Source organism: Colossoma macropomum, unplaced genomic scaffold (genome assembly GCF_904425465.1).
Source record: "Colossoma macropomum unplaced genomic scaffold, Colossoma_macropomum, whole genome shotgun sequence".
NCBI classification, from domain to species: Eukaryota; Metazoa; Chordata; class Actinopteri; order Characiformes; family Serrasalmidae; genus Colossoma; species Colossoma macropomum.
In genome coordinates this window covers 33,864,892-33,888,874 of record NW_023494792.1, presented here as the reverse complement: position 1 = coordinate 33,888,874, position 23,983 = coordinate 33,864,892, and the positions used below count along the sequence as shown (strand labels likewise).

The 23,983-nt window shown below is 38.9% G+C and overlaps 1 protein-coding gene across 1 annotated transcript; it reads left to right on the top strand.

The window, feature by feature from the left end:
• Positions 1-2,505: 2,505 nt before the first annotated feature.
• sfxn1 (sideroflexin 1) lies at positions 2,506-22,562 on the top strand. The gene is made up of 11 exons (XM_036576941.1): positions 2,506-2,627; positions 8,277-8,445; positions 9,702-9,872; positions 10,390-10,488; positions 10,608-10,683; positions 12,178-12,263; positions 12,417-12,544; positions 14,001-14,050; positions 14,243-14,292; positions 14,401-14,448; positions 16,127-22,562. Exons 2-11 carry the CDS (start codon positions 8,282-8,284, stop codon positions 16,221-16,223), a joined length of 969 nt encoding a protein of 322 aa, XP_036432834.1. The 5' UTR covers positions 2,506-2,627; positions 8,277-8,281; the 3' UTR covers positions 16,224-22,562.
• Positions 22,563-23,983: the final 1,421 nt, after the last annotated feature.

The following is a 23,983-nucleotide window of genomic DNA, read 5'->3' as shown; positions in this document are numbered from 1 at the left end:
TAATAGTGTCCATTTTGTCTGCTTTGTTGAGTTGGCTCAACTTCTGTATACAAACAAGCAGCATTCTATCATGCTACTGGAGGATTGTTGTATGTGATTGTATAATACATCTTAAGTGCACTCGGAGGCCATTTGCTCAAGCTTTTTTGATCGAGGAGACTCTATGTTGTTGCTTTGGGAACAAAACCTCATATCTCCAAAAAAGAAACTTAACAGAAAGGAAAAAAAAAAACATTTCTAACTTAAAGAATATCTTAAATATTCTTAAAGTCATTTTGGATCATTTCTATGGGTCTGTTCTTCATTTATTTTTAATGCAGCGTATTAATGATTTAATTTGCAGTCATTTAGTAAATTTGTGCAGTTCCTCTTTAAAAATCAATACTCACTTGTAAATATCATTAACACTAATGTAAAAACGTTTCAAATATACTATGTTGACGTACACATTGACTAGGTTTCACAAGGATTCCCCTTTTGTACTGCACAAAAAGACGGGGATACTAGCCTTGGTGCTTTGTATCAGGCCATACAGAGTTATTTCATTAATCTAAACTAATATTTAAGTCTGATAATTGCCTGATAATATAAGTCTGATAATTGCCACTTTATTTCATTCTAATGCAAATCAGTATAAATAATGTATAGTGTCTGCATTTACTGGTTTTCACTGTAGAAAGTACAAAGATTTCTCTATATTTTGAATGCACAGCTTTTGAAAGTAATGCTAGCAGGGATATTTATGGAGAGGATTTCATGCCAAATTGAAAAGCAATCACCAAGCGATGATTCCAGTGGAAAAATGTGAGATGCAAGGCACACAACATTACTTTTCCATAGTGGCATGCAGACTATGCGCCAAAATAAAAAAAAACAAACCCTCTGTTACATTGCTTTCACACCGCTTTACCTCATTACTGAAAAACAATACATGAAGGTTTGCATTTAAAAAGAAAATGCTGAATTCATGTGAGAATCTAATACAGTCCACTTTAAAATGTAATGAATGCACAGCTATATTTCTTTTCACTGTGCAGTACTTTAAACAGATTTTCCTCACTGAAATGCAACCATAACAGTGAAAACAGGCACACATGACATTACCTTTCCACTGTGACATGCAGAATACGTCCCAAAATGAAAAGCAAAACCTCGCTTGTCCTCATTTTCGTACTTCAAGATAGATAGATAGATAGATAGATAGATAGATAGAACTTTATTGATCCTGAAGGGAAATTGCAGTGTTACAGCAGCAAGACATATAATTGCACATAAACTATGCAGAAATAAAATAGGGATAAAAACAGACATAAATTAGGTAGAAATAGAAAAATAGACATAAATTAAGTAAACTATGAGAGAGTAGGAATAAAAGTATATCTATTGCATATTTACATAGCATATTAGACAGATGTAGCATGTAAGACAGATGTCAACATTCAAATGTATTTGCCTCATTGAAAAAAAAGCAAGTTGTGCCTTCAAATTTCAAGGCAGATTGTATTCAGTTTTGACATGAATTCATCATTTCATTTTTCAGAGGTAAAGCAACGTGAAAAATGTAACAGAGGTTTAGTTTTTCCTTTAGGGGTGTGTTTTGCATGTCGCTATGGAAAAGTAACGTCACGTGTGTGTTGCATTTCATGTTTTTCCACTGTAGCGACTGCTTTTCAATCTGGCATGAATTCCCCTCTATAGGATATTAGCTGCGGTATTACTTGATATCAAAAAGAAAGGCAGTGGTGTCGCTCACCACTGAAGAAATCTGTGGAGGTCCAGAGAAAATCCAGAGATAGTTAGAATTTTCTGGACTGTTATCTTGAGGTCACATTTTGAAGAACACAACTTATTTTTCTTATGATCTCAAGATAACAAAACTTGTCTAATCTTGAGATCATGAGAAAGATAAGTTGCGATATCAAGAAAATAACTTGTGTTATCTTGAGATCACAAGAGAAATTGTGATAGCGAGAAAACAACTTTTGTTATCTTGAGAAAAGGACTTGTGATCTCAAGATAACAAAAGTTGTTTTCTTGATATCACAATTTCTTTGTCTACCTCATGGATCCTTTGGACTTCCATAGAAATCCCTGCTTGTGGCAAAGATTATGTGATCTTGAGATCATGAGAAAAACAAGTTGTGACATTAAGAAAACAACCATTGTTATCTTAAGATCACACGATAAATAAGTCATGATCTCAAGATAACGGCCCAGGAAAAATATACTCCGGACTTCTGTAGAAATCCCTGCTTGGGGCAAAGATTATGTGATCTCAAGATAACAAAAGTTGTTTTCTCGAGATAATGTGATAATCTTGATAATCTTGAGATCATGAGAAAAACAAGTTGTGACATCAAGAGAACAACTGTTGTTATTTTGAGATCACAAGGCAAATAAGTCATGATCTCAAGATAACAGTCCAGAAAAAAATATACCCCGGACTTCTGCAGAAACCCCTGCTCGTGGCGAAGATCGCGCTTGTAGCCGGACGCTATTTTAAAGGAAACCCGAAACTCTTAGTTTGAAATGCGGCGCTGCTCTTCCGCGCTTGCATATTAAATGAGCTGGGAGCCGCCGGACTCAGTGGCAGTGCTGTGACTGGGCTGAGCGGACGGACTGGGACTGTAAGTACCGCTAATCGCGCATTTCTGCCTTTGGTTTCACACAATACTGAACTTCTCTGTCATGCGGCGCTGAAAATCGCAGCGCTTTTATGAGCCGGTCTGCGGCGGCGGGTCCAGCTCGCCATCCAGCGGCTGGGCGATGTGGCGATGTGGCAGCGCAGCGGCTGCACAGCTGGAGTCGGAGATTTATTTAATAATAATATTAATAATAATAATGAACGCCTGGCGTTTCTTCAGGTGGTCGCGATCTGCAGCGACTGTTATGCTGGGCTTACACATTTTTTTTTCCAGCCCAAACTGGGGACTGCGGTTTGGTCCATTCAGATGCTGAATCTCTGTAACCAGTACTGACTGGTTTGGGGCCGGACTCCATCCGCACGGTGCAGAATGAATGATGCAATTACCAAACACGGATTGCACGCGAGTCGACTCGTTCTGCTGCATGCATTACTGCTTTTTATTCAAAACGCAGCAGTAATAGGGCACAAACCAGCTCTGCTGCCACGAGACTTAATTAGCTAATCAAGACCTTATTGAACTGAAATGTGAGCGCGCGCCGTGTTGGATAAGAGTGAGAACATCTCTGTGATCAAAGTTCATGTTGGCCTCACACACTTTGCTCCAAAGGCCTCAGTAGCAAAACGCTGATATGATTTGGTGAATATACATAGAATCTGAATGGCCAAAAAAAACCCTTAATCTTAATGCTGATCTGCTCTGAGGTTTGAGGCTGAACGCAGCTGAAAGAGACAGTCTGCTGTAGTTCTCCAGTGCTGCTCCTGCAGCCATCTTTGGTGCAGTTGTTCATGAGAAATCTCACCGTGCTGTTGCACAAGCCTGACTCAAAGACTCTGTTTGGCATGTTATGACTGGTAGTTAAAGGACCCATATCATGGAAAAAACAAATGGTCATTGTCACCATCACTCCTAAACATCATGCCTATAACAGGTTGTTGGACATCCCGTTTCAAAATCATGGGCATTAATATAGAGTTGCCCTCCTTTTCCTTTTGCGGATATATCAGTCTATGCATTCTGATAGCAATCACCCCAGATAACCCAATACCATGGTGGCATGCTTTACCCTACTCCAGCACTTACAGTTGGCTAGGGCAGATCTAGCAGGGCAAAAATTTCATGAACTGACTTGTAGTAAAGATGAAATCCTGTGACAGTGCTGTATGAAAAGTCACTCAGGCTTGTTAGTATAACCTATTCTAATCTCTATGGTAATTGCATGGCTATGTGCTTGACTTTATACACCCGTTAGCAGAGGGTGTGGCTGAAACACCTGAACTCAATAATTAGGAGGGGCGACAAACTTTTGACTATATAGTGTATATTAAAACGAAGATGCAAAAAAGGCTGTTTTGGGCATGATCCATTTTGTGATGTCAGAAGAAGCAACACATTTAAACAGGTCCACCTTTTCAGCCTACAACAGTTTAGCCCCGCCCATTCATGTTGAAGTTATAAGGAGTGTTTCAGCCTGGACTGCAGTTGGACTGAGGTGTGAATCAGGTTAGCCAATCAGAGTTTACATCAGTCTTAAAGGCACAGTAACAAAAACAGCCTGTTTAATTCTAAAAATGGAAAATGGACATGCAAAAATGAATTACGGGTGCTGTCAGTGTATAAATTATCACTTGTAAGTGTTGTAAATGAACCTCAAGGGGGGAATGAAATTAAAAATTGTGGATATGGGCCTTTGAGACTTGTTCCATTCATTTCATTGGCTGCAGTGAATAAGACAATAAGCCACAGCATAAACAAGGTTTGGCCAAAGCAAATCTCAAGATTGAGACTGATGCACTACAGTGTATGCTAGAGCAGAACCAGGTGCAAAGTGGGACATATTTTGAAGCAAACCAAAAAACTCTCACCAGCTTTATGCATTTCTTAGTGGTTGTAGCACTGTATCTAGTAATGCTAGATGTGTAGCTACAGTACAAGTGATACTGACAACACACTGAAGTGGAGAGTGTATTATGTTTCCTACAGATATCATTGGGTTCATTCCATGCAGCTCTGTAAAAACAGGACATTTCTAATCCGTGAATAACTCTGCCAATTCAGATGGATATGATTAATTCAAATCATATGCTAATACCAGTACCCAGTGGTTCCAGAAGAAAAGTTAGATAATATCTCAGATACCAGATAGTCGCTATTTGGAATCAGTGGCAGATGTGAAAATGTGGCATTTCTGTTTGCTTTAAATGAAAATTTTCCCTGTGTTTTCAGTGATATGCTAAAAATAAGGCTATTTTTGTGCTTTTAAGACAATTTAAGGCAACTTACAAGTTCTGGAAGAGGTTGAGTGGTTTTGCAAGTGTATATAGCACTAAAAATAGCACTGAAACAAGATCAGCAGTGCTGCTTAGGCACTCGAAGGATGTAATCTGGTCTGGGTGCTAAAACTCAGTCCCCAAAGGCACACAGACCATCATATCAGTACTGCCTGACACTGCAGTGTGAAATTCAGCACCCATGTTTGATACTTAAGAGAAAATCTACATCATAAATTATATCTATATTTATTTTGACCCTTTACTGAAAAAAGAGACAAAGTGCCTCCAGAGTTTCTCCGTTTGGTGCTAAAGCTACACACAGAGCAACAGAAAAGGAAATTTAATTTGTCAGAAATGTAGAGGCATGAAGGCGCATGCAGCCGTTTGGACGTCATGTGATTTGCAGGTTGGCAGCAATTACAAAATAAGAGAACCTCTGTGAAGCTTAAGAGTTCCTTAAAGTGAAACTGAAAACAGAAGTAACCTTTTCCCTGTTAGTTCATGGTTCTGGCCATGTCGTTCACAATTCATCATATCATTAAAAATAAAAAAAAAGGAGTGTTTTCCCAAATTAGTGACTTTTGGTTTTGTGGCAAACACATTTCTCTTTTCAGATCTGAAATAATAGTGGATGAATATTATTTTCAGCCATATCAGTAAACAACTTTAAATGGTTTATTGTTTCAAAATCAAATCATTCAATTTGCTGGGCTTTGTTATCCATGACTGCTAATACAACCGCACCGCTTTCCTCTGCTAGTCGGCTAGTTAGCATTCTGAAAGCTACACGCCTGACAGCAACAAGGAAGGCACCACACCACAGCTCTACACCAAAGTTCATAACCAGACAAAGCGATTATTCGCAAATTTTATGTTTTAGACTCAAAAAAAAAGTGTTTTGCATTGCAAAGCTTGCATGGCTAGCCGATTAGCTCGCTCAGGCTAACCTACACTGTGTCCCAGTTCAGGGGCTGCATCCTTCGAAGGATGCGGTCTATGAAGGCGTGTCCTTCGAAGGCTGCGTAGACCTAGAAGGTTGAACTAAAATGAGATGGTCTGCCTTACAACGGAGCTCTAGTTCTTTTGAAGTTTTTAGAGCCAGAAACTTTGTTTTTATTTTTTCCCTAAAACAAAACAAAACGTTAGCATACGTTTTGCTTCAAACCACATTCAGTGAGGCTTTTTAACATTTGTATCGTTTACTTTTCGAATCAGTTTAAACCTAGTACATTCATTTAAAAGTGTGCTCTTCCTCTGCTGATGCCGCCATGTTCTTGAATCTTTGCCGGCACGCAATGAATCTCGGGATATGTTGGCTGGCGAAGAATCCAACGGGTTGCCATTGAAAAAAGGACACATCTCTTGGCCGCGTATAAAGGAGCCTTCGAAATGGGACAGGCTAGTCGCGCCGCTGTGACGCAATCGGCCTTCAAATGCAGCCTCTGAATTGGGGAGCAGCTCTTGCTGAGGGCAAGTGGGCTACGTTTCCCCTTCTGCACTGACTGGCCACTTGTGTAAAACAGGTGTGACCCATGTCCGGGTGGTGAATCAAAGTGGGTGAGGGCAAGTGAAAAAAGAATTCAAAGGGGGCTCCAGTTTCGAAAAGAGCAGCAAAATTTTATACTTCTTTGTTGGGGTGAATAATATGACAATATTATATCATTATCATGATAAATTACATCATAACATGCTTTTCTCTTATTGTGAATATCGTCAGTACAGTACAGAACAGAACACTGACCAACTGCATATCTTATTACAAATTAGCATTATTTTGTGCAGTAATAAGTGTATAACGTTTAGTAAAAAATCGTTTTTCAACTTTTTTTTTTTTTTGGTCTAATTTCATTTTCAGTTGCAGAAAACAACTAAATATCATGGTACATATTGTGTATTATGTAAATGTCACCTATTGTGATATTATATTTTATTTTGCCATGTCGCCCACCCCTGCTTTTTTGCACCAGTCAGATGCCACATTGAAATGACTAGACTGTTATTTCATCACTGACAATCACTTTATACCACCTATTTTCCATTTTGTACATTTTTGAAAGCCTCTGGTATGTCTAATGTTTGTTTTAGGACAAAATGTAAAATAAACAGATTAAAAAGAGTCATTACATTAGGTGTAAGATGACAGTTTTTGTTGCTTTGCTGCAAAGGTGGACGTCAGGGTTGTGTTATATAACTGAAAATATGAAAACATGGGTGATACATTTCATGTTTTGGTGTCAGGCGGTACTCAAATGTTTTGGTCTGTCCCTTTTAGAACCTTAAATTTCAGTAGCCAGCCTAAACACATTTGTCTGGGTCTGTATAACACCATCCCAACAATAACAGAAGGTCCTCTCAGGACAGAAGGCAGCCCAGCTCCTCATAACTGACATATATCACTGCTGTCGGAACAAAACCTTGTAGCTCTATTTGTGATGTTTTTCAGTTTTTGACATAATTTGAGAATGCCTGTTGTCCTTTACATTGTGTGTGAATTTCAGGATTAATTAACCAAAATAAACGGCCCAAAAGTTGTTTGTAAACAGTCTGGTTCCATTGACTTACAGTAAAAGTAAAGTGTGTTTTTTCCTTCTCCTGTAAAGTTACCATTTTGGAGATACAGGGTTTTGTTCTGACAACAGTGATATACTGTATAATGTCTGTAGTTGGTATTGCAGCTTCAGTTTGGTATGGACCCTCAGTAACAAGGTGGTCTTGTATGCTTTAAATTCTATTGGCCATTTAAAAACAAACAAGACCGCCTTACGCTAAGAGATCTTACATCACCTCTCGTTCTCGTTCAGCATTGACTACACCGGCCTTTTTTCCTCTTTCAGTTCTGTGGCATTCTTGGCCTGTTGCCTGTGTCTCTCGCTGCAGTTGTAGAGCAGCCGTTCACGTGAGAGAACACGGCCTGGTTGAAAATCAAGCCGCCTGCTGCTGCCGTGCGCTTCAGAGGAGGTGAACTCAAATCCTCCCTGGTTGGCTGGTCAGCTGTTTCCATAGCAACTTGGTGCTGATTCAGCAGCGGGTAATCCGGGGAAGAGTTTCGTGTCTAGCATTGTTCTGTAGGAGGAAAAAAAACAGGAGTGTACTTTTTGTCCAGTGTTAGTTTAGGACACGGGTGACTGGTGTGGTCATCAAAAGACCCTAAAATCAATCGTCATGTGATCACTGCTCTCTCAAAGGCTGTTATAAAAAAATACACTGAATATTAAGCCATGCTATTCAAGGCTTTCTCACCTGAGCTTGTTAACATTATGACCCTCAGGCTTCTGATTGCACACGAATGTGGAACGTGTTTAACCTGCCGAACCCCTCTGAGCTTTAACTGAACCTCTCTCCCAATTTTGTACCGTAGTCACCATGGCGGCCGAGCTCTCCACCTCCATAAACATCAAAGAACCTCGCTGGGATCAGGGAACCTTCATAGGCCGAGCGAAACACTTCTTCACCGTCACAGACCCCCGCAACATCCTCCTGTCCAATGAACAGCTCGAGAAGGCGCACAGGATCATTCAGGATTACAGGTACCTGAGCCATTCGCTGACTGGCTGAATGCTAAGGGTGTAAATCTCTGAGCTGATGTGAATTAGATTACATTCATATGCAGCATGAAATGTCAGATTTCACAATTCAGTAGGACTATTTTGGTCTGATTCAGCAGTATTGTGTTATTATACTCTGAATATGGAGTGAAAGTGCAGACGTTCGCCATCTGCTGGTTACATTCAATAGATTTTGAGTCATCATTCATTCCACTTTTGGCAAGTTTTTGATAATGGATTAAAAAGCACTGGGGCATTAGTGAATCAGTCATGTTGTGGCCATAACAGTAGAGTAACTACACTGTTAGAAATAAAGGTAGAGTGCAGGTACATTTTTGTTCATCAGGGTACAAACAATGTAAATGTTCCCTCAAAGGTACAACAGTGTTTTTAGGGTCTAATGGTGAACCTTAAGTAAGTTTTTTTCCTGGTGAAATGTACTTATTTGTACCTTTTCATAACCTAAAGTTTTATAACAGAACAATAAAATAAAAAGCCTGGAGACGAGACGGGGTGTGGAGGCAGAACAGCTTAGAAAATACAATTTTTATTATTTTTTTTTACCCAATTTTCTCCCCAATTTAGTCGTCGCCAATTCCACCCGCTAGTCAGGACTCCCCCATTCACACGATACTACCAGCGCTAGGAGGGTGAAGGCTAACACAGGCTTCCTCCGAGACCTGTGAAGCCAACCACCGCTTCTTTTCGAACTGCCGCTCACGCAACGTCACTGGACAGCCGAACGCACTCGGAGGAAAGCGCCAACCGCCAGATCTGTTACGTCAGCTAACAGACACCTGCACTGACTAGCATCACGTTAAGGGGTTGGGGGGAGAAGGAGGGGACATCCTACCCACCCAGAGAGAGCGAGGCCAATTGTGCTCTCTTGGACTCCCAGCTACAGATGGCTGTAGCATCACCAGGGATCGAACTCGCAATCTCCTGATTATGGTGCCAACCCTTCTGCTGAAAAGGATGTGTAAAAGACGTTAGCTTATGCTAAAGCTAACGTACAGTACACTGTAGAGGGCCTGTAGATCCGTTCTGTTAGTCACAAACTCTAGAGAGAGTCTGTTCATAGCCTTTGTGTTGATTCTCAGGCCCTTATATACCAGCAGCAAAACAAACTAAATTTCATATTATTAGTATTATTTGAACTTTTTTTGACCTCAACAAAATGTTTTATGATAAAACCAAGGCTGCAAATATATTCATTCATTTAATCTTTTGTTCCCTAGACAGGGGGTGGTGACCCCAGGTCTGACAGAAGATGAGCTCTGGAGGGCAAAGTATATTTTTGACTCAGCATTTCATCCAGACACGGGGGAGAAGATGCTGGTGATCGGCCGCATGTCCGCTCAGGTCCCCATGAACATGACCATCACCGGCTGCATGATGACCTTCTACAGGTGAGCAGCGGCAAAGCACAGCCCCAGTCAGGAATCACTGTATGTGCCTTGATATATTCACACAAACTGCTGTCAGGACTGCCTGAGTGGGTTACTTTGTTATTTTATATATATATATATATATATATATATATATATATATATATATATATATATATATATATATATATATATATATAATAGATTTTTTTTTATTCATTAAAATATATTTGTAACATCTAAGTTACAAAATTTCTCAGTTTCAGCATTTCATATGTTGTCTTTGTAGTATTTTCTTTTAAAAATATTTTTCAAAAGTTTACATGATTTGATCATTGTATCCTATTTTTATTTAAATTCTGCATAGCATCCCAACTTTTTTGGAAATGGGGTTGTACTTTACAGCATATGTGTGTTCATTATTTGTAATTTAACTGTAAATAAACTAGAGCGCACCTGTGTCGCACATTTGTGTCTGAGTGATAGTATAGTGTCTCTAATAATTCAGTACAAAGCTTTTTGTTTCTTAAAACAACAGGACAACCCCAGCAGTGCTGTTCTGGCAGTGGATCAATCAGTCCTTCAATGCAATAGTTAATTACACCAACCGCAGTGGAGATGCTCCCATTACAGTGAAGTGAGTGGATATTTCAGAAATTCATTTGCATTGCAGATTGTCACTCAGTGCAGAATGCTCTGTGTTTCCTTCACATCCCACAATGCATTAATGATAACATTGAACGGTCTATTGTTCAGTCAGCTCTGCACAGCGTACGTGTCTGCGACTACAGGAGCGGTCGCCACGGCTTTAGGACTCAACGCACTAGCAAAGGTAACATCCATCAGACATTCACTCTGCACTCAGTACTCTCCAGCAGTGTTTATACACAGAAACTAGAGCTGAACAGTGTTGATAATGTTCAATCTATCATGTTATCATATGGATTTGTAAAAAGAAAGTTAATGAGCCCGTTCTTCCCTAAAATTACTCAAAAGAAAACTTCACACAGTATTGTAAACATTAACAGAAAACACATTTGCAGAAAGACAGCAGATTTTTTTTAATGGTCTTCAAACTGTCCTTTTAGAAAGATTTGAAGCTCGTAGCGAGTGACATATACTATGGTTGTATGGTTATAAACTGTGTATGTAAATATATATAAAAAAATTTCAAATAAAACTGTTTTAGACGCTTAAGTAACAACCAAGTCTGAAATATTTTAATTGTGCAAAACATTAAAAACAAAACTGAACTATAAATGCACCTTTATCGGGGTGTACTGGTGCCTGAATGTAACAGCTGTACCATTTAAGGCGGAATGGGAAATTCAAATAAGACGCAAACTTCAGCTTCACTAATTTTCTAGTTTGTCTTATATATATATATTATATTATATGTGTGTCCCCTACACTCGTCCCTCTGACCGTCAGACACTGCTGGAATGTGGAAAATATTATATTTATACAGCTATCAGTACCAGCTGGTCTACTGGGCTTGAGCCTTGACTGTGTCCTCATTTGGTGCAGCTGACCAAGTCAGGCGGCTACCCGGGGGATTCAGAGGAAATAGAATTGCAAAGTTATCTGGGGTCTATGTTAGGCTGAAGCAAACCCCAAAAGACTGGCAATTCTTTTATGTCTGCTACCTCAAAAACACATTGGACGACTTCAGGTGCAGACAAGACAGCAGGGTCTGCTGTTTTTTCTTTTTCATTTGAAGCCTGACTGAAACATCCCTGGCGCAGCCATCCAGCTAAAGGGGATAACGTTAGCATGGTTTGCACTGTTTGTTCGTCACATTTCTGCGCTTATTTGTGGCATGGTTACCTAGAATGGTTATGACGAAACATATACCTGAGGATGAACTGGTATACGGCTCAGAATTACGCTAAAATGTTGGAAAAACTGAAATGCAGTACCAAGGTGTGTCAGTATTGCGATGTATCAGTATAGACAATATATAGTCCAGCCATACCTTAACCTTCACATGGATATTTACTCATTAACCTATTTATCTGGTAATTACTCTGATCTTGATAAGAGACTTGAGGGCAAACTGTCTCATTGCGTAAGCACGTTCAGGCCACAGTTTAACACAGTTTCTAGATCTTTATTCTACTATTGTGTACTTTTAACCTCACAGCAGTTTCAATAATTGCAGTAAAAATAGCTCATGTTAATTTACACTCTGCATGTCAGAGTGTGGTGTAAAAATACATTGGCTAATTTAAATCCTTCCCACTCTCCAGGGCAGCATAGATAATTAGAGTGGTCATGTTTTTCCCCATAATTTAACTCAGTGTTTTTTTTGGGTTTTTTTTCCCAGCATGTCTCTCCACTTGTAGGACGCTTTGTGCCGTTTGCTGCTGTAGCTGCTGCTAACTGTATCAATATTCCACTGATGAGGCAAAGGTACGATCAGTTTTCAAACCAAGAAATCAAACTGCTTTGATGTTCATGGGTTCTCCCTTTACCTACTGATGTTGTATATCTGGTCTGTTAGGATGGTGGACTTTGTGTATGGTTTACCCTCCACTGAGCGTTTGTACTGTGTCTCACTCACAGGGAGCTGAAACACGGCATTCCAGTCACAGATGAGAATGATAACCGGTTAGGGGAGTCAACAAACGCAGCACAACAGGCAATCTCACAGGTGGTCATCTCCAGAATCCTCATGGCCTCTCCTGGAATGGGTCAGTATTTTATTCCTTTAAAGAAATGTCATTTAGATGAATAGATGAATGGACAGATGGATGGATAGTTAGCTGGACAGATAGATGGATGATGGATAAATGTATAGATAAAAAAAGAGATGGAAAAGTACATAGATATAGATATAGTTAGATGTAATAATGGCTTGATGGATAAAAAGAATCCCAGATATAGCTTGGTAAATAAATGAATAGAGAGAGACAGATGGAGAGAGCACCATAGATAGGTGGACAGATAGGTGGACAGATAGGTAGACAGATAGGTAGACAGATAGATAGACAGATAGACGGATGGACAGATAGGTAGACAGGTCGATAGACAGACAGGTAGACAGATGTACAGATAGATAGAAAGATAGATAGATAGGTCGACAGATAGATAGACAGATGGACAGATAGATAGACAGATGGACAGATAGGTAGACAGATGGACAGATAGGTAGACAGATAGGTAGACAGATAGGCGGATGGACAGAGGTAGACAGATAGATAGACAGACAGATAGGTACACAGATAGACGGATAGACAGACAGACAGACAGATAGGTACACAGATAGACGGATGGATAGGTAGACGGATAGATATAGGTCAATAGATAGATATATGAGAAGTTTGATTGATAAAGAGATGAGTGGATGGATGGATAGATAACAGATAGATTGATAGAAAATGGATGATAGATGAATAAATATAGGTCAGTAGAGAGATAGACGGGTAGATGAGCGTGGATGAGTTGATGGATGAATTGATAGATGATAGATCGATGCATAGATAGAAAGAGAGATGGATCAATAGATAGATAGAAGGAAAGATTGCTTGATGGATAAAAGGATGGATAGATATAGCTAGTTTGGTAAATAGAGATGGATGGAGAGAGTGATAGATAGATATATAGACAGATAGATAGATAGATAGATAGATAGATAGGTAGGTAGGTAGGTAGATAGGTAGGTAGAAATGTGGGAAGTTGTGGATAGAGAAAGAGATGAGTGGATGGATGGAAAGATAAAAGATGGATAAATATTGGTCAATAAATAGGTAGATGGGTAGATGGGGATGGATAGATAGATAGATGGATGAATAGATGAATAGATGGATAGATATAGGTCAGTGTTTGGATAGAGAGATAGACGGATGGACAGATAAAAAGAAAGAAAGAAAGAACCTTTCAGAATTCCAGTCCACTGAACATGTAACTGTCATATAGACTAGCATTTAAAACCAAAAAGAGCTTCAATACACAGAGCTGCTGTTCCAGGCCGCCACCCTGCACTGTTAAAACATGTTTTCCCTGCTGTATCATGTCTGATTCATCTCCTCTCCTAATCATCAAGCCCTGTTTAAGAGGAGTCAGGTGTGAAGAGCACTCAAGAACTGGATTTCAGGCTGTTTGTAATTAAGCTGCCAAAGTCTAATATTTTTTTTCTTTTTCTTTTAGCTATTCCACCATTTTTAATGAACTCATTGGAAAAGAAGGCTTTCCTTAAGGTATTTGCTCTTCCAACGTAATTTTCGTTCTGTATGCCTGTGTTTCAGGGCAGTAGTTGAATAGTCTGAACGGAGCATGCTCAGTAAGGGCCTCAGTGTTTTACATCCCAGTGCGTACATTAACGCTCACAATAGCCCCACAGAAGCGCTGCAGTGGTTGCTGGGTTGATTTCTTTTTTCTCATCTTTTCAGAGGTTCCCATGGATGAGTGCACCCATTCAGGTCGGCTTGGTGGGATTTTGGTGAGTTGCCAAAGATAGATTGGTGGTGTAATAAATGGCCATTTACAGTGTTTCTAATAGCCTTTCAACAAAGGCTGTTTGTGACTGTCTTTCCTTTTTTCTGCATAGCTTGGTCTTCGCCACTCCACTATGCTGTGCACTGTTCCCACAGAAGAGGTGAGAAAGCTTTAAACAGCCGTTTCAAACTCTGCTAACCTCAACATTCAGGTGTAGTTTCTCAATAAAACAAGAGCTGGTTCGATGTATTACATTTACATTTCTTAAATGAGCTCAGTGAGGTCACTACTTTAAAGCAACAGTTCAGTACAAAAATCAGATCTACACAGTTTTACCAAAATGTAATCGATCAGCTGAGATGCATTTCCTGTCTGAGGTTTGCTTCTTTATTTTTGCTCTGGAACTAATGGAGCTAACAAGTAATGCAAGATAATAGTCACCAGTTAGCATTGTGCAAACTGCATATATAAACCATTACTTGCCTCAAACAGTCTCGGACAAAAGTATACATAAAAACAGTAGCAGAATCCTGAATCCTGAATTTTATCTGTACATATTTTGTCCGTTTTTGTAGACAACAGTATGTAATAGTGTCTGCAACCACACAACTCAAGTCTGTTTGGGATTATTATTTAATAACTAGACTCAGTTTGTATGGTGAGTGAGGCTAATTGGTGGACTATAAGTTTACATTACTTACATTAGGTTCGTTGCTCCAGCACAGAACTAAAGAACCAAACTTCAGACACCGAATGGTTCTTGGCAGATCAGCTGCATTTGTTGTAAATTGTTGCCTGAATGTATTTGCCAGCGAACTATTGTTTTACAGGGACAAGCAGGTGGTGCTTCTGCATTGACCTTATTTTTAAAGCGACACATTGAAAATTAACAGGTTTTATTGCTCTGAATGGTTAGTTAAGCTGGTCCGGTGTGGCACCCTACCCCCACCACCACTACCACCACACTTACACACACCTCAGTTGCCTGTAATAAGTGCTACGAGGGCGTCCCATGTAAAATCAAGCCTGGCTTAGAAAATATTTCTGTAATAAATGCCTTGACTTTTTTGATCAAACTACTATTTTCCAAAACATTGATTGACATTGGGCAGATACAGGTTTGGGGGCAGAGGTCATTGTTTATCACTTGCTGTCAATGTTCAGCTAATCGTCCTCCTGCTTGAATTTTGCATCTTAGAGGTAAAACAGTTTAAATTAGAGGTGTCAAAGTGCTAAACTGTTAATTTTCTAAACTGCGTTAATGCATTTTTCTAGTTTGACCCCTTAAGGCATCCGAAACCCAACCCTGAAGGTCAGCTGCTTCCGTTGCATGTTGCTAAGACACCATGACTGTAGCCCTGTCGTTCCGTTACCGCTTTTTAAATGAGCGGTTCAGTTGATGGCTGTCTTGATAAAAACAAAGCTATGTAAAGGAACGTCATTGACACAGTGGCATTTATTAGCATAATAATCATCAATATTATTAATGTTAACACAAAAGGAAGACTTGTGTTAAGCAGTGTTCGTAGGAGAGCTGTGGAAAAATCAGTGAAGTTGCATAGGAACATGCAGCAGCTATTCACTGGATGTTGGTGATCAAAATTGGATCTGCCTTCTGATTGGTTAAACGCATCTCTTTGGCCAGGTCTGTTTGCATTACAGTTCAGCACCGTTCAACTTCTTCGACATACTGCATCCCCCAGATTGGACACGCTTATGATGGACACTGAAAATAAATGCGATCTGTTGTGATCCAATGTAAACGCAGCGTTAGACCTTGTTGCTTTATGGTGTGAATGTCTGAATCTGATGTGTCTCTTTCACCGTGTGACCCGCAGCTCCATGGCCCTGAGCCGTCTGGAGCCCGAGCTTCAGGAAAAGATCCGTGCGAGTCATCCAGGAGTGGAGAGAGTCTACTTTAACAAAGGACTATGAGAGGAAAAGCCCCATCCCTACACTGCCATAGCCATCCCTCTCACCGCCATGTTAAAGCCACCTTCAGTGTGCCAAAGTTAAGTTCCTCTGTCTCATCTCAAGGACATCCCGACTCAGTTGTTTTGTAAGACGTTATTCCTAGTGACTGTTAGGTTTTTTAAATAAAAAAAAAGGAGTTTTTGACGTTGCAGGTGTGTGCTAGTGTTAGGAAAATACCTGTCTCAAAGGGTGCTCTTTCAGTTTGGTTTTGTACCTACATGTAGAGTTTTTGACGTTTTCGTTCGCAGTTCAAAAGCAGTTGGATGGTGGCGCGATCTGTGCTGTTTTGGATTTGAAATGAAATAATAAAAATGAGGTAAAAGTGCAGAAAAAAACAGAGGATTGCAAACTCAGGCCAGCAGTTTGGTACATAGTTAAGCAAGAACACAGTGGTTAACTTTACAATAGAAAACAACCTGGAAAACTGTGGTAATGGATGATGGAGGACCCTAACCCTAACCTTTAGATCATGAAGAAGACAAATAATAAGACAACCATAAAAAATATTACAGCTTGAGTTTAGAGGGTTAACCAAAGGATAGAAGTCTAAGAACAGAAAAGTCAAGCTACACTTTGCTGATTAACACACAAAATCCTTAGAGATCTGGGCGAAAATCTTATTAATGAATAATATGTAAATTAAAAAGGTATTGATTTGTTGATACCATCAAGATGTAAACACAGTCATGTGGATGGTTTGACCTGGAATGTTCCATTCTAGAGAAACTTCCTGACCCAGTGGTCGTGATGGGAATCAAGCATTTAATGCCTCTAAAAGCTCTAAGAATGTTCCTAAGAATGTTTTTAAACCTAAATGGTTAGAAATGCATTGCCTGATGCTTGAGACATTGTTTTATAATAGTTTTGAGATGAGATTAATTATTATTATTCATCCATTCAGGGGAGAGAGGTTATATACAGGGCATTGTTAGGCACAGTAGCACCCCTCCAAACCAATAAAAAAGAAAAAAAAGAATTGATAAAAAATGTCCACTGTATGTTTTGGATATTAAATAAAATGGCGTTTTTGGTCACTTGGTTCCTTTCACCACCACTGTAAAGAAATCTGATTCACTAAGATTCTCTTCAATTCACCATTTCACATAAAAACACTCTGAATGGCTTTGTTTACATTTTAATAATAGATTTATGACAACGTTTTAAAAAGTCAGTGGGATTTCCCTTCAACCTTAAGCTTAAAAGGTATGTGAGGAAAAATGAATTGCTCGTTCCAGAATACCTCATATATGAAACATGGTTAATTGTATGAGCATGTGTGACCGCTGGCAGGGCTTCTAATCTGATAGATGATGTGAACTGGATCGCTCGTCTTTATTGACGATGTGACCATCAGCAGCAGGATGAATTCAGAAGTGAACAGAAACATCTTAACTGCTTAAATAACCAGAATGTCTGAAATCTCTGTAGAAGATATTTCATATTGTAGCAGGACAATAATCCAAAGTATTGCTTCATTTCAAATCCAGTGCGCTGCAATACAGAGCCAAAGCAGCAACAGCTGTGTCACTGTCCAATCGTGTGCAAACTGCGCTGTTATCGTGTTTGATGCCAAACCATTCCATGTGCCATACGGAATCATGTTCAGAGAGGAACAAAGACGGTGGGAAGCGATCCTGTGCTTTCTGTTAGTGTTTTTATTGCATTACTGTATTTAGTCAGTGTTAGTGTGTCCATTAAGGCTGCTTTTGACACAAAACTGCCAAAAATTTCAAGCTCACTTTAAAGGTACACTAAATAGTGTTTTCCATTCATGGTACTACAAAGGTACTTCATGATAGCTGGTTTTCAGTAAATTACTTATTCCTATAGAACAGCTGAGTCTTATTTAACTGTGTATGTGTGAGTTTCACCTAGTAGGAGTGAATAAAACTTACTCTATTTAGGTCTGCCGCAGTTACTCGAGCTGACTGTAATTATTTTAGTTATTATATGGTTGCGTCACAACATATAGAACTGAATTGGGTGTGCTTTTATCAGTTGGGTTGGGGTAAATACATGGCAATTAAAAAAAATAGAAAACTAAGTTATTGAGACACATTAGGAACGTTCTAACTGCTGTCTGGTGATATAACACCTTTAGAGGCCAGCGGTGGGTAATGTTTGTTTACTTGAGCTTGAGTTGTTTCTGTCATCAGTTGGAAGCTACTAAGCATCAACAGCTAGGAAGCAATACAGCCAAACCAGGCAATTAAATTGTTAATTGCAATGAATTGTTAGTGAAAATGTCATGATTGTGACAAGTCTAGTACTAATAATGCTACTACTACTACTACTACTAATAATAATAATAACAACAATAATAATAAGTGATGATAATGGTAATACAGTTTAAGCAAATTAATTGGTTGTGGGTCACAACTGGTCAATTAATAACAGCCAAAAAAGGTATGTAAGTGGACTTAACTAGATAAACAACATTGGAAAATATTACCACAACAGAGACCTTAATTTGAAAAATTGAACTGCTATCACAGTTTTTATTTCATTTTGAACTGTTTAAACCCAGTCATTTTATACCATTTCTGTTCATAAAGACTAAAACAGAATCTTTCCATTTAAAATTGGTGCTTTACTGTGTGTAGAATGGTGCAATCTGAAGGCTCAACTCTGCCATTAAGACGCAGAAAAAAAGCCTTTCCTCTTTTCCACTGTCAGGATTCCTGCTAGGTTCCACTGGTGGGTAGTTCCTGTCCTTAAGCCATGTGACCATCGATGTCACTTTCATCTTAGCTAGCAATAAATGACTTACAAGCACAATGGGGGAAACTGCTTAGTGTACCTTTAACGAAGAATCGAGGGACCTCTATCTGAGAGCAGTGCAATTGATGTGAAACGTTGCCAAATGTGTTTTTATCTCTCCGTTACAAAACAGCCTGCAGAGGCCAACCTGAGCTGCACAGTCCTGAAGAAACTGGATTAATATATATATAGAGAGAGAGAGAGAGAGAGAGAGAGAGTGCAGTGTGGTTAATAGTCCACAGTATTTTGTTTAAATATGATGTATTATTCTGCTTGCCAACCGTGCATGAACAAACTGTTTAGTTGGGGGGGGGGTGTTTTGCCTAAGGTAACATTCCCTTGTGTCCTCGTTCAGTGTGGCAAAGTCCGTTCAAATAGCAGAGCAGGTGGTAATCACTGATAGCTCACAGTTCACTGTGACCTAAAGTGACCTAAAGGACTTTGGGTACTATATTGTAGCTGTCGTTTCAAAACCTCATACCTCATATGTATATATATATATATACATACATATTTCTCTTTTTTGTGTGGTATATTTTATCACCATTTGAAAACACCAGCTGCTCTTTACATTGGATGTTGAATGGTCCAATAGAAATGGTCAAAATTACCTGGAATAAAATCTCATATTTACTTGCATTAGAGTTAAGATTGTTTGTTTGTTTTTTTCCCTCTTAAACTATTTAGATATAAAGTTTAGGATGCACAATAATAACAGAATCCTTTAGTTATTGACAGATGTTAAAGAAAATACTGGTATCAGAGAGATATTTAGATTTGACCAGTACTTCAAACTGATATTTGATGTGTTTATTAATCCAAAAAAAATGTACTGTTCCTTGTATTGAAAAAGCCAGCACAAATGATGTCACAAAGGACACCTCTCACAGCGCCCCTCACAGACATCACATGGCACGTACACACATATTAGCAACCACCTGGGATACTATAGCAGCGGCCTAGCAACACCTTAGCAACCACCTGGGATTCCATAGCAGCGGCCTAGCAACACCTTAGTAACCACCTAGGATACCATAGCAGCGGCCTAGCAGCGCCTTAGCAACCACCTGGGATTCCATAGCAGCGGCCTAGCAACACCTTAGCAACCTCCTGGGATTCCATCAGCAGCAGCCTAGCAACACCTTAGCAAATGGCTGAGATTCCATTACAGCAGCTTAGCAACACCTTAGCAATCGCCTGGGATTCAATGGCAATGGCCTATAGCAACACTTTAGCAATCACTTGGGATTCCATTAGAATAGCCTAGCCAACACCTTAGCAACCACCCCGGATACCAGAGCAGCGGCCTACCTTAGCAATCGCCTATACAGAATTAGTGCCCTTGTTCTGTTGGGACCAATCACTTGTATAGTTTTTATACAAGATTCGTTCAAACACATTTTTTTTTCCCGTAGGAAAATTAATGAGTGGCAGAATCGTGAGAGAGTTCAGTTCTAACTAGCACACATGATGTCACTAAGACCCTCATAGACATTACATACAGTCTCACACGTACTAGCGCACACACACACATATACATACTTTGTGTGTGTGTGTGTGTGTGTGTGTGTGCGCGTGTATTAGCAACAACCTGGGCTACCATAGGAACAACCTAACAACACCATAGCAACCAACTACGATACCGTAGCAACATTAAAGCAACACTTTAGCAACCATCTGGGCATCCATGGCAACGGCTCTCTCGGGCCAACTTAATGTTCGTTCACAACTTTTTCCCCTGCTAGTTCATTTTATTGTAGCCTTACAGACATAAATGTTGTATTTCTCTCTAAAGCTAATTCAAGTAGATGTAGTGCTAATTTTTCTAACGTTTATTCATGTTTATGTATCAGTTTTCGCAGATATACACACGAAAAATCCAGAGTTCCCATATCAGTGCATCCCTAATAAAGTTGCCATTTCAGGGATAAGAGGTTTTGGTGCGACAGCGACAATTTATTTATATCAAATTTTAGGGGATCATCAGTTACATCAGTTACTCATATTGCCATATTAGAGCGTCTATGGCAACATTTAAGGCTAGTACTAATTTAGTGTTTGGAAACAGAGCTGTGCTTATAAAAGTGAAATCACAAACATGAATTATTACCTCAGATCCAGAGGCGGTTTCACACAGCCTGACACACTTAGAAAGTTAATGATTTAATGTTGTTTAGTATTCTTTCTCTCTTTTGACTCAAAGCCAATTACTACAGGTGTTCTTCAGTCAGACTAGTACAAATAGGCCCAGTGTTCTGTTATACTAGTGTACGGTCTAGTGGCCTTTTGCTGCTAATGTGACTTTTGTTTTTTCTTTTCTTTTGCAAAAGTTGTACACCGGCCTTTATTTCAGAACCCCGTTGGTTTTACGGTCAGTAGCTGTGCTTGTGAGTGTTAAAGGTTTCTATCAGTGTTCATTTTTGTGGTCATTCCTTTTGATCAGCAGTGTAATTCTTTTTCACTGTACTGAGCCTTGATGTGTTTAATTCTACTTCTCTATGGTTACGTTTGACTAGTCATGTTTCAGGAACTGTCTGTGCATTGAACAGTGTCTCAAACCGTGGTTAGGCGAGGGGTGAGTGTGCCGTATAGTGCAGACTGTTAGCCTGTTAAATGGACTGTGATGTGAGGCCATGTTCTAATTTGCATTTATTTTCTGTGAACACATAAAAATTGGTCTATTATTTAGTAATTTTATGAAGGTTTTTCATTTTTTTTTTACTTTTAACATTTTGGGGTTATTATAAATTATGTATCTGATTTAAAATTGAACGTTTACATTATTACGCACAGAATTAGGAGTTTTACCAGGATACTTTAGTGTCTTTCAACCTGATCTTTACCTGATGTATCTCTAGAATACATTCGATTACCACAAACAGCAATTTTGATATGTTTCCCTTGGCTTAGTAAATCCTATGACTTGAAACATGTTTATAATAGAGGTCAATGGGCAGGTGCTTCATTGACTTCTATTAGAAGTATGTTTTAATGTGTTTCTTAAGTACAGAAATTGTCTGTAGTGTAATCAAGTGTATGATACAGATGCGTCAGATAAAAATTAGGCTGAAAGACACTGGACTATTTCTTTAACGCGCACAGAAATGGATAATACAGTATCTTCAGCCCTGACCAGTGTTCAGCCTAAGAATCAGATCAGACACCTGAAATACACAGAAGTGGTAACACTATTTTACAAAGCACTCTGGACTTTAACAGGCATCTTTTCTTTTTTCTTTTTTTAAATGTAATATCTTTGTGTTTCAATCTGTATTTTTGAACTATGTGATCAATATTCAAAAAAGGCACAGAACAAAACCAGCATGTTAAGTCAAATGATGGATGTAGTTCATCGGGACGGTACGTACAGCGTCCCCAGTGGGGCGCACAAACATTCAGAATGAAATTAAGCTATAATTGCCATTTACAGTAAATGAGATGGGTCAGATATTTTTGAGAAAGGTGTTATTCTTTTTTACATTAATGGGGATGTTGTAATGTGTAGGTTACCTAGAAGAAATAAAGGATGTTGAAGATCAATGATCTCTGTATCTGTTTCTGTCTATGTAGCTGTTAGCCAGATAAGAGTGTACATGTTTTTAATGAACCCTATGCTGTTTGGTTTTGATCTCATTTAGCTGTAACAATTAGCCTAATTGATTTATACACTGGTTATGCATCATTATTAATCTCAGATACAGGTGAGTGTGGTTAGAGAATAGAAATCCAGAAGAACACACACACATACATTCAGTTCCACACCCCCAAAGTTCAGTCATGGAAGTTGGTTAAATTTTCTCGAGTAATCCCAAACACGTTCAGTGATGGTCAGTCCATTGTCCATTGTTCTGAGAGCTTCTTCGCTTGATCTACAGATTTTCTTCTTTTTTGTCTATATTTCCTTTTCTCAGTAAGAGCTTCTTAACAGCCACACATCCTTTCAGACCCACAGCGCTGAGTCGTCTTCTCACAGTGGAAGGATGGACAGAAACACCTGTGGATGTTTTCAGATCTGAAGCAGCTTGACTTTCTCCTCTCTCTCAAAGATGAAAGCTTTCAGTGCTGTTTGGGTCATTCTACAGAAACCATCTGTCCATAGGAGTCACTGGTGTTACTGATCCTCATTTGTGTTACACATAAGAAAGGTAACACCAGAGACATTTTTAATGAATAATGCATTTTATAAGATGGCTGCTACAGAGAATCAAACCACAGGTTGTCAATCATGAAATATCCACCAAAATTATGTAATTTAATCCATTTGTTTTGTATATTTTTTTACAATTACCTAAGAATTAAGTTAGGTCACACCAGTGACTTCAGCTAAAAGCTTCATATGAAATCATGATTTAAATGAGAAAATTTCTGATGGCTGAAAGACTCAGTGGACTCACCATGTGCTTTTTTTCATAGATCTTCAGAAAATAGGTAAACGGAAGTCAAGTGATGTCATCAGTGAGATTTTTTGTTACGCAGTAACACCAGTGACACGACTCCTGGGGACCACAACTTTATAATATATATTATAATATTTATTTGGCATTTGTTTTCTTTATGTCCTTTAAGTCATATATTTCATAGTGATATATAGATTATAGATTGTAGTTAAATTTGCAGAAAAACGTTTTTTACCTCAAAATATGTCACTCACCCTTTACACATGACTGTGAGGATGAGCTCTTCTGTGGTGCTTAGAATTCTAGATACTTGATTTAAAAACCAATGTTGCTAAATTGAGGCTCAAGAAGGTGTAACTGTTAAAATAACTTATTTTTTTATTTTAAAATCTAAATAAATTGTAACCCTAACATGTTTCTAAAGTGTAATTTATCTGTAAACGCTAGGGACACAGAAATGGACATTTCTGTTGAATGACTCGTTTACTGTTTATACTTTCCAGCAACAGCAAAAGTGTAGGCACCCCTGGTCAAAGAACATGTTTTGGTGATTTTCTAAGTGAA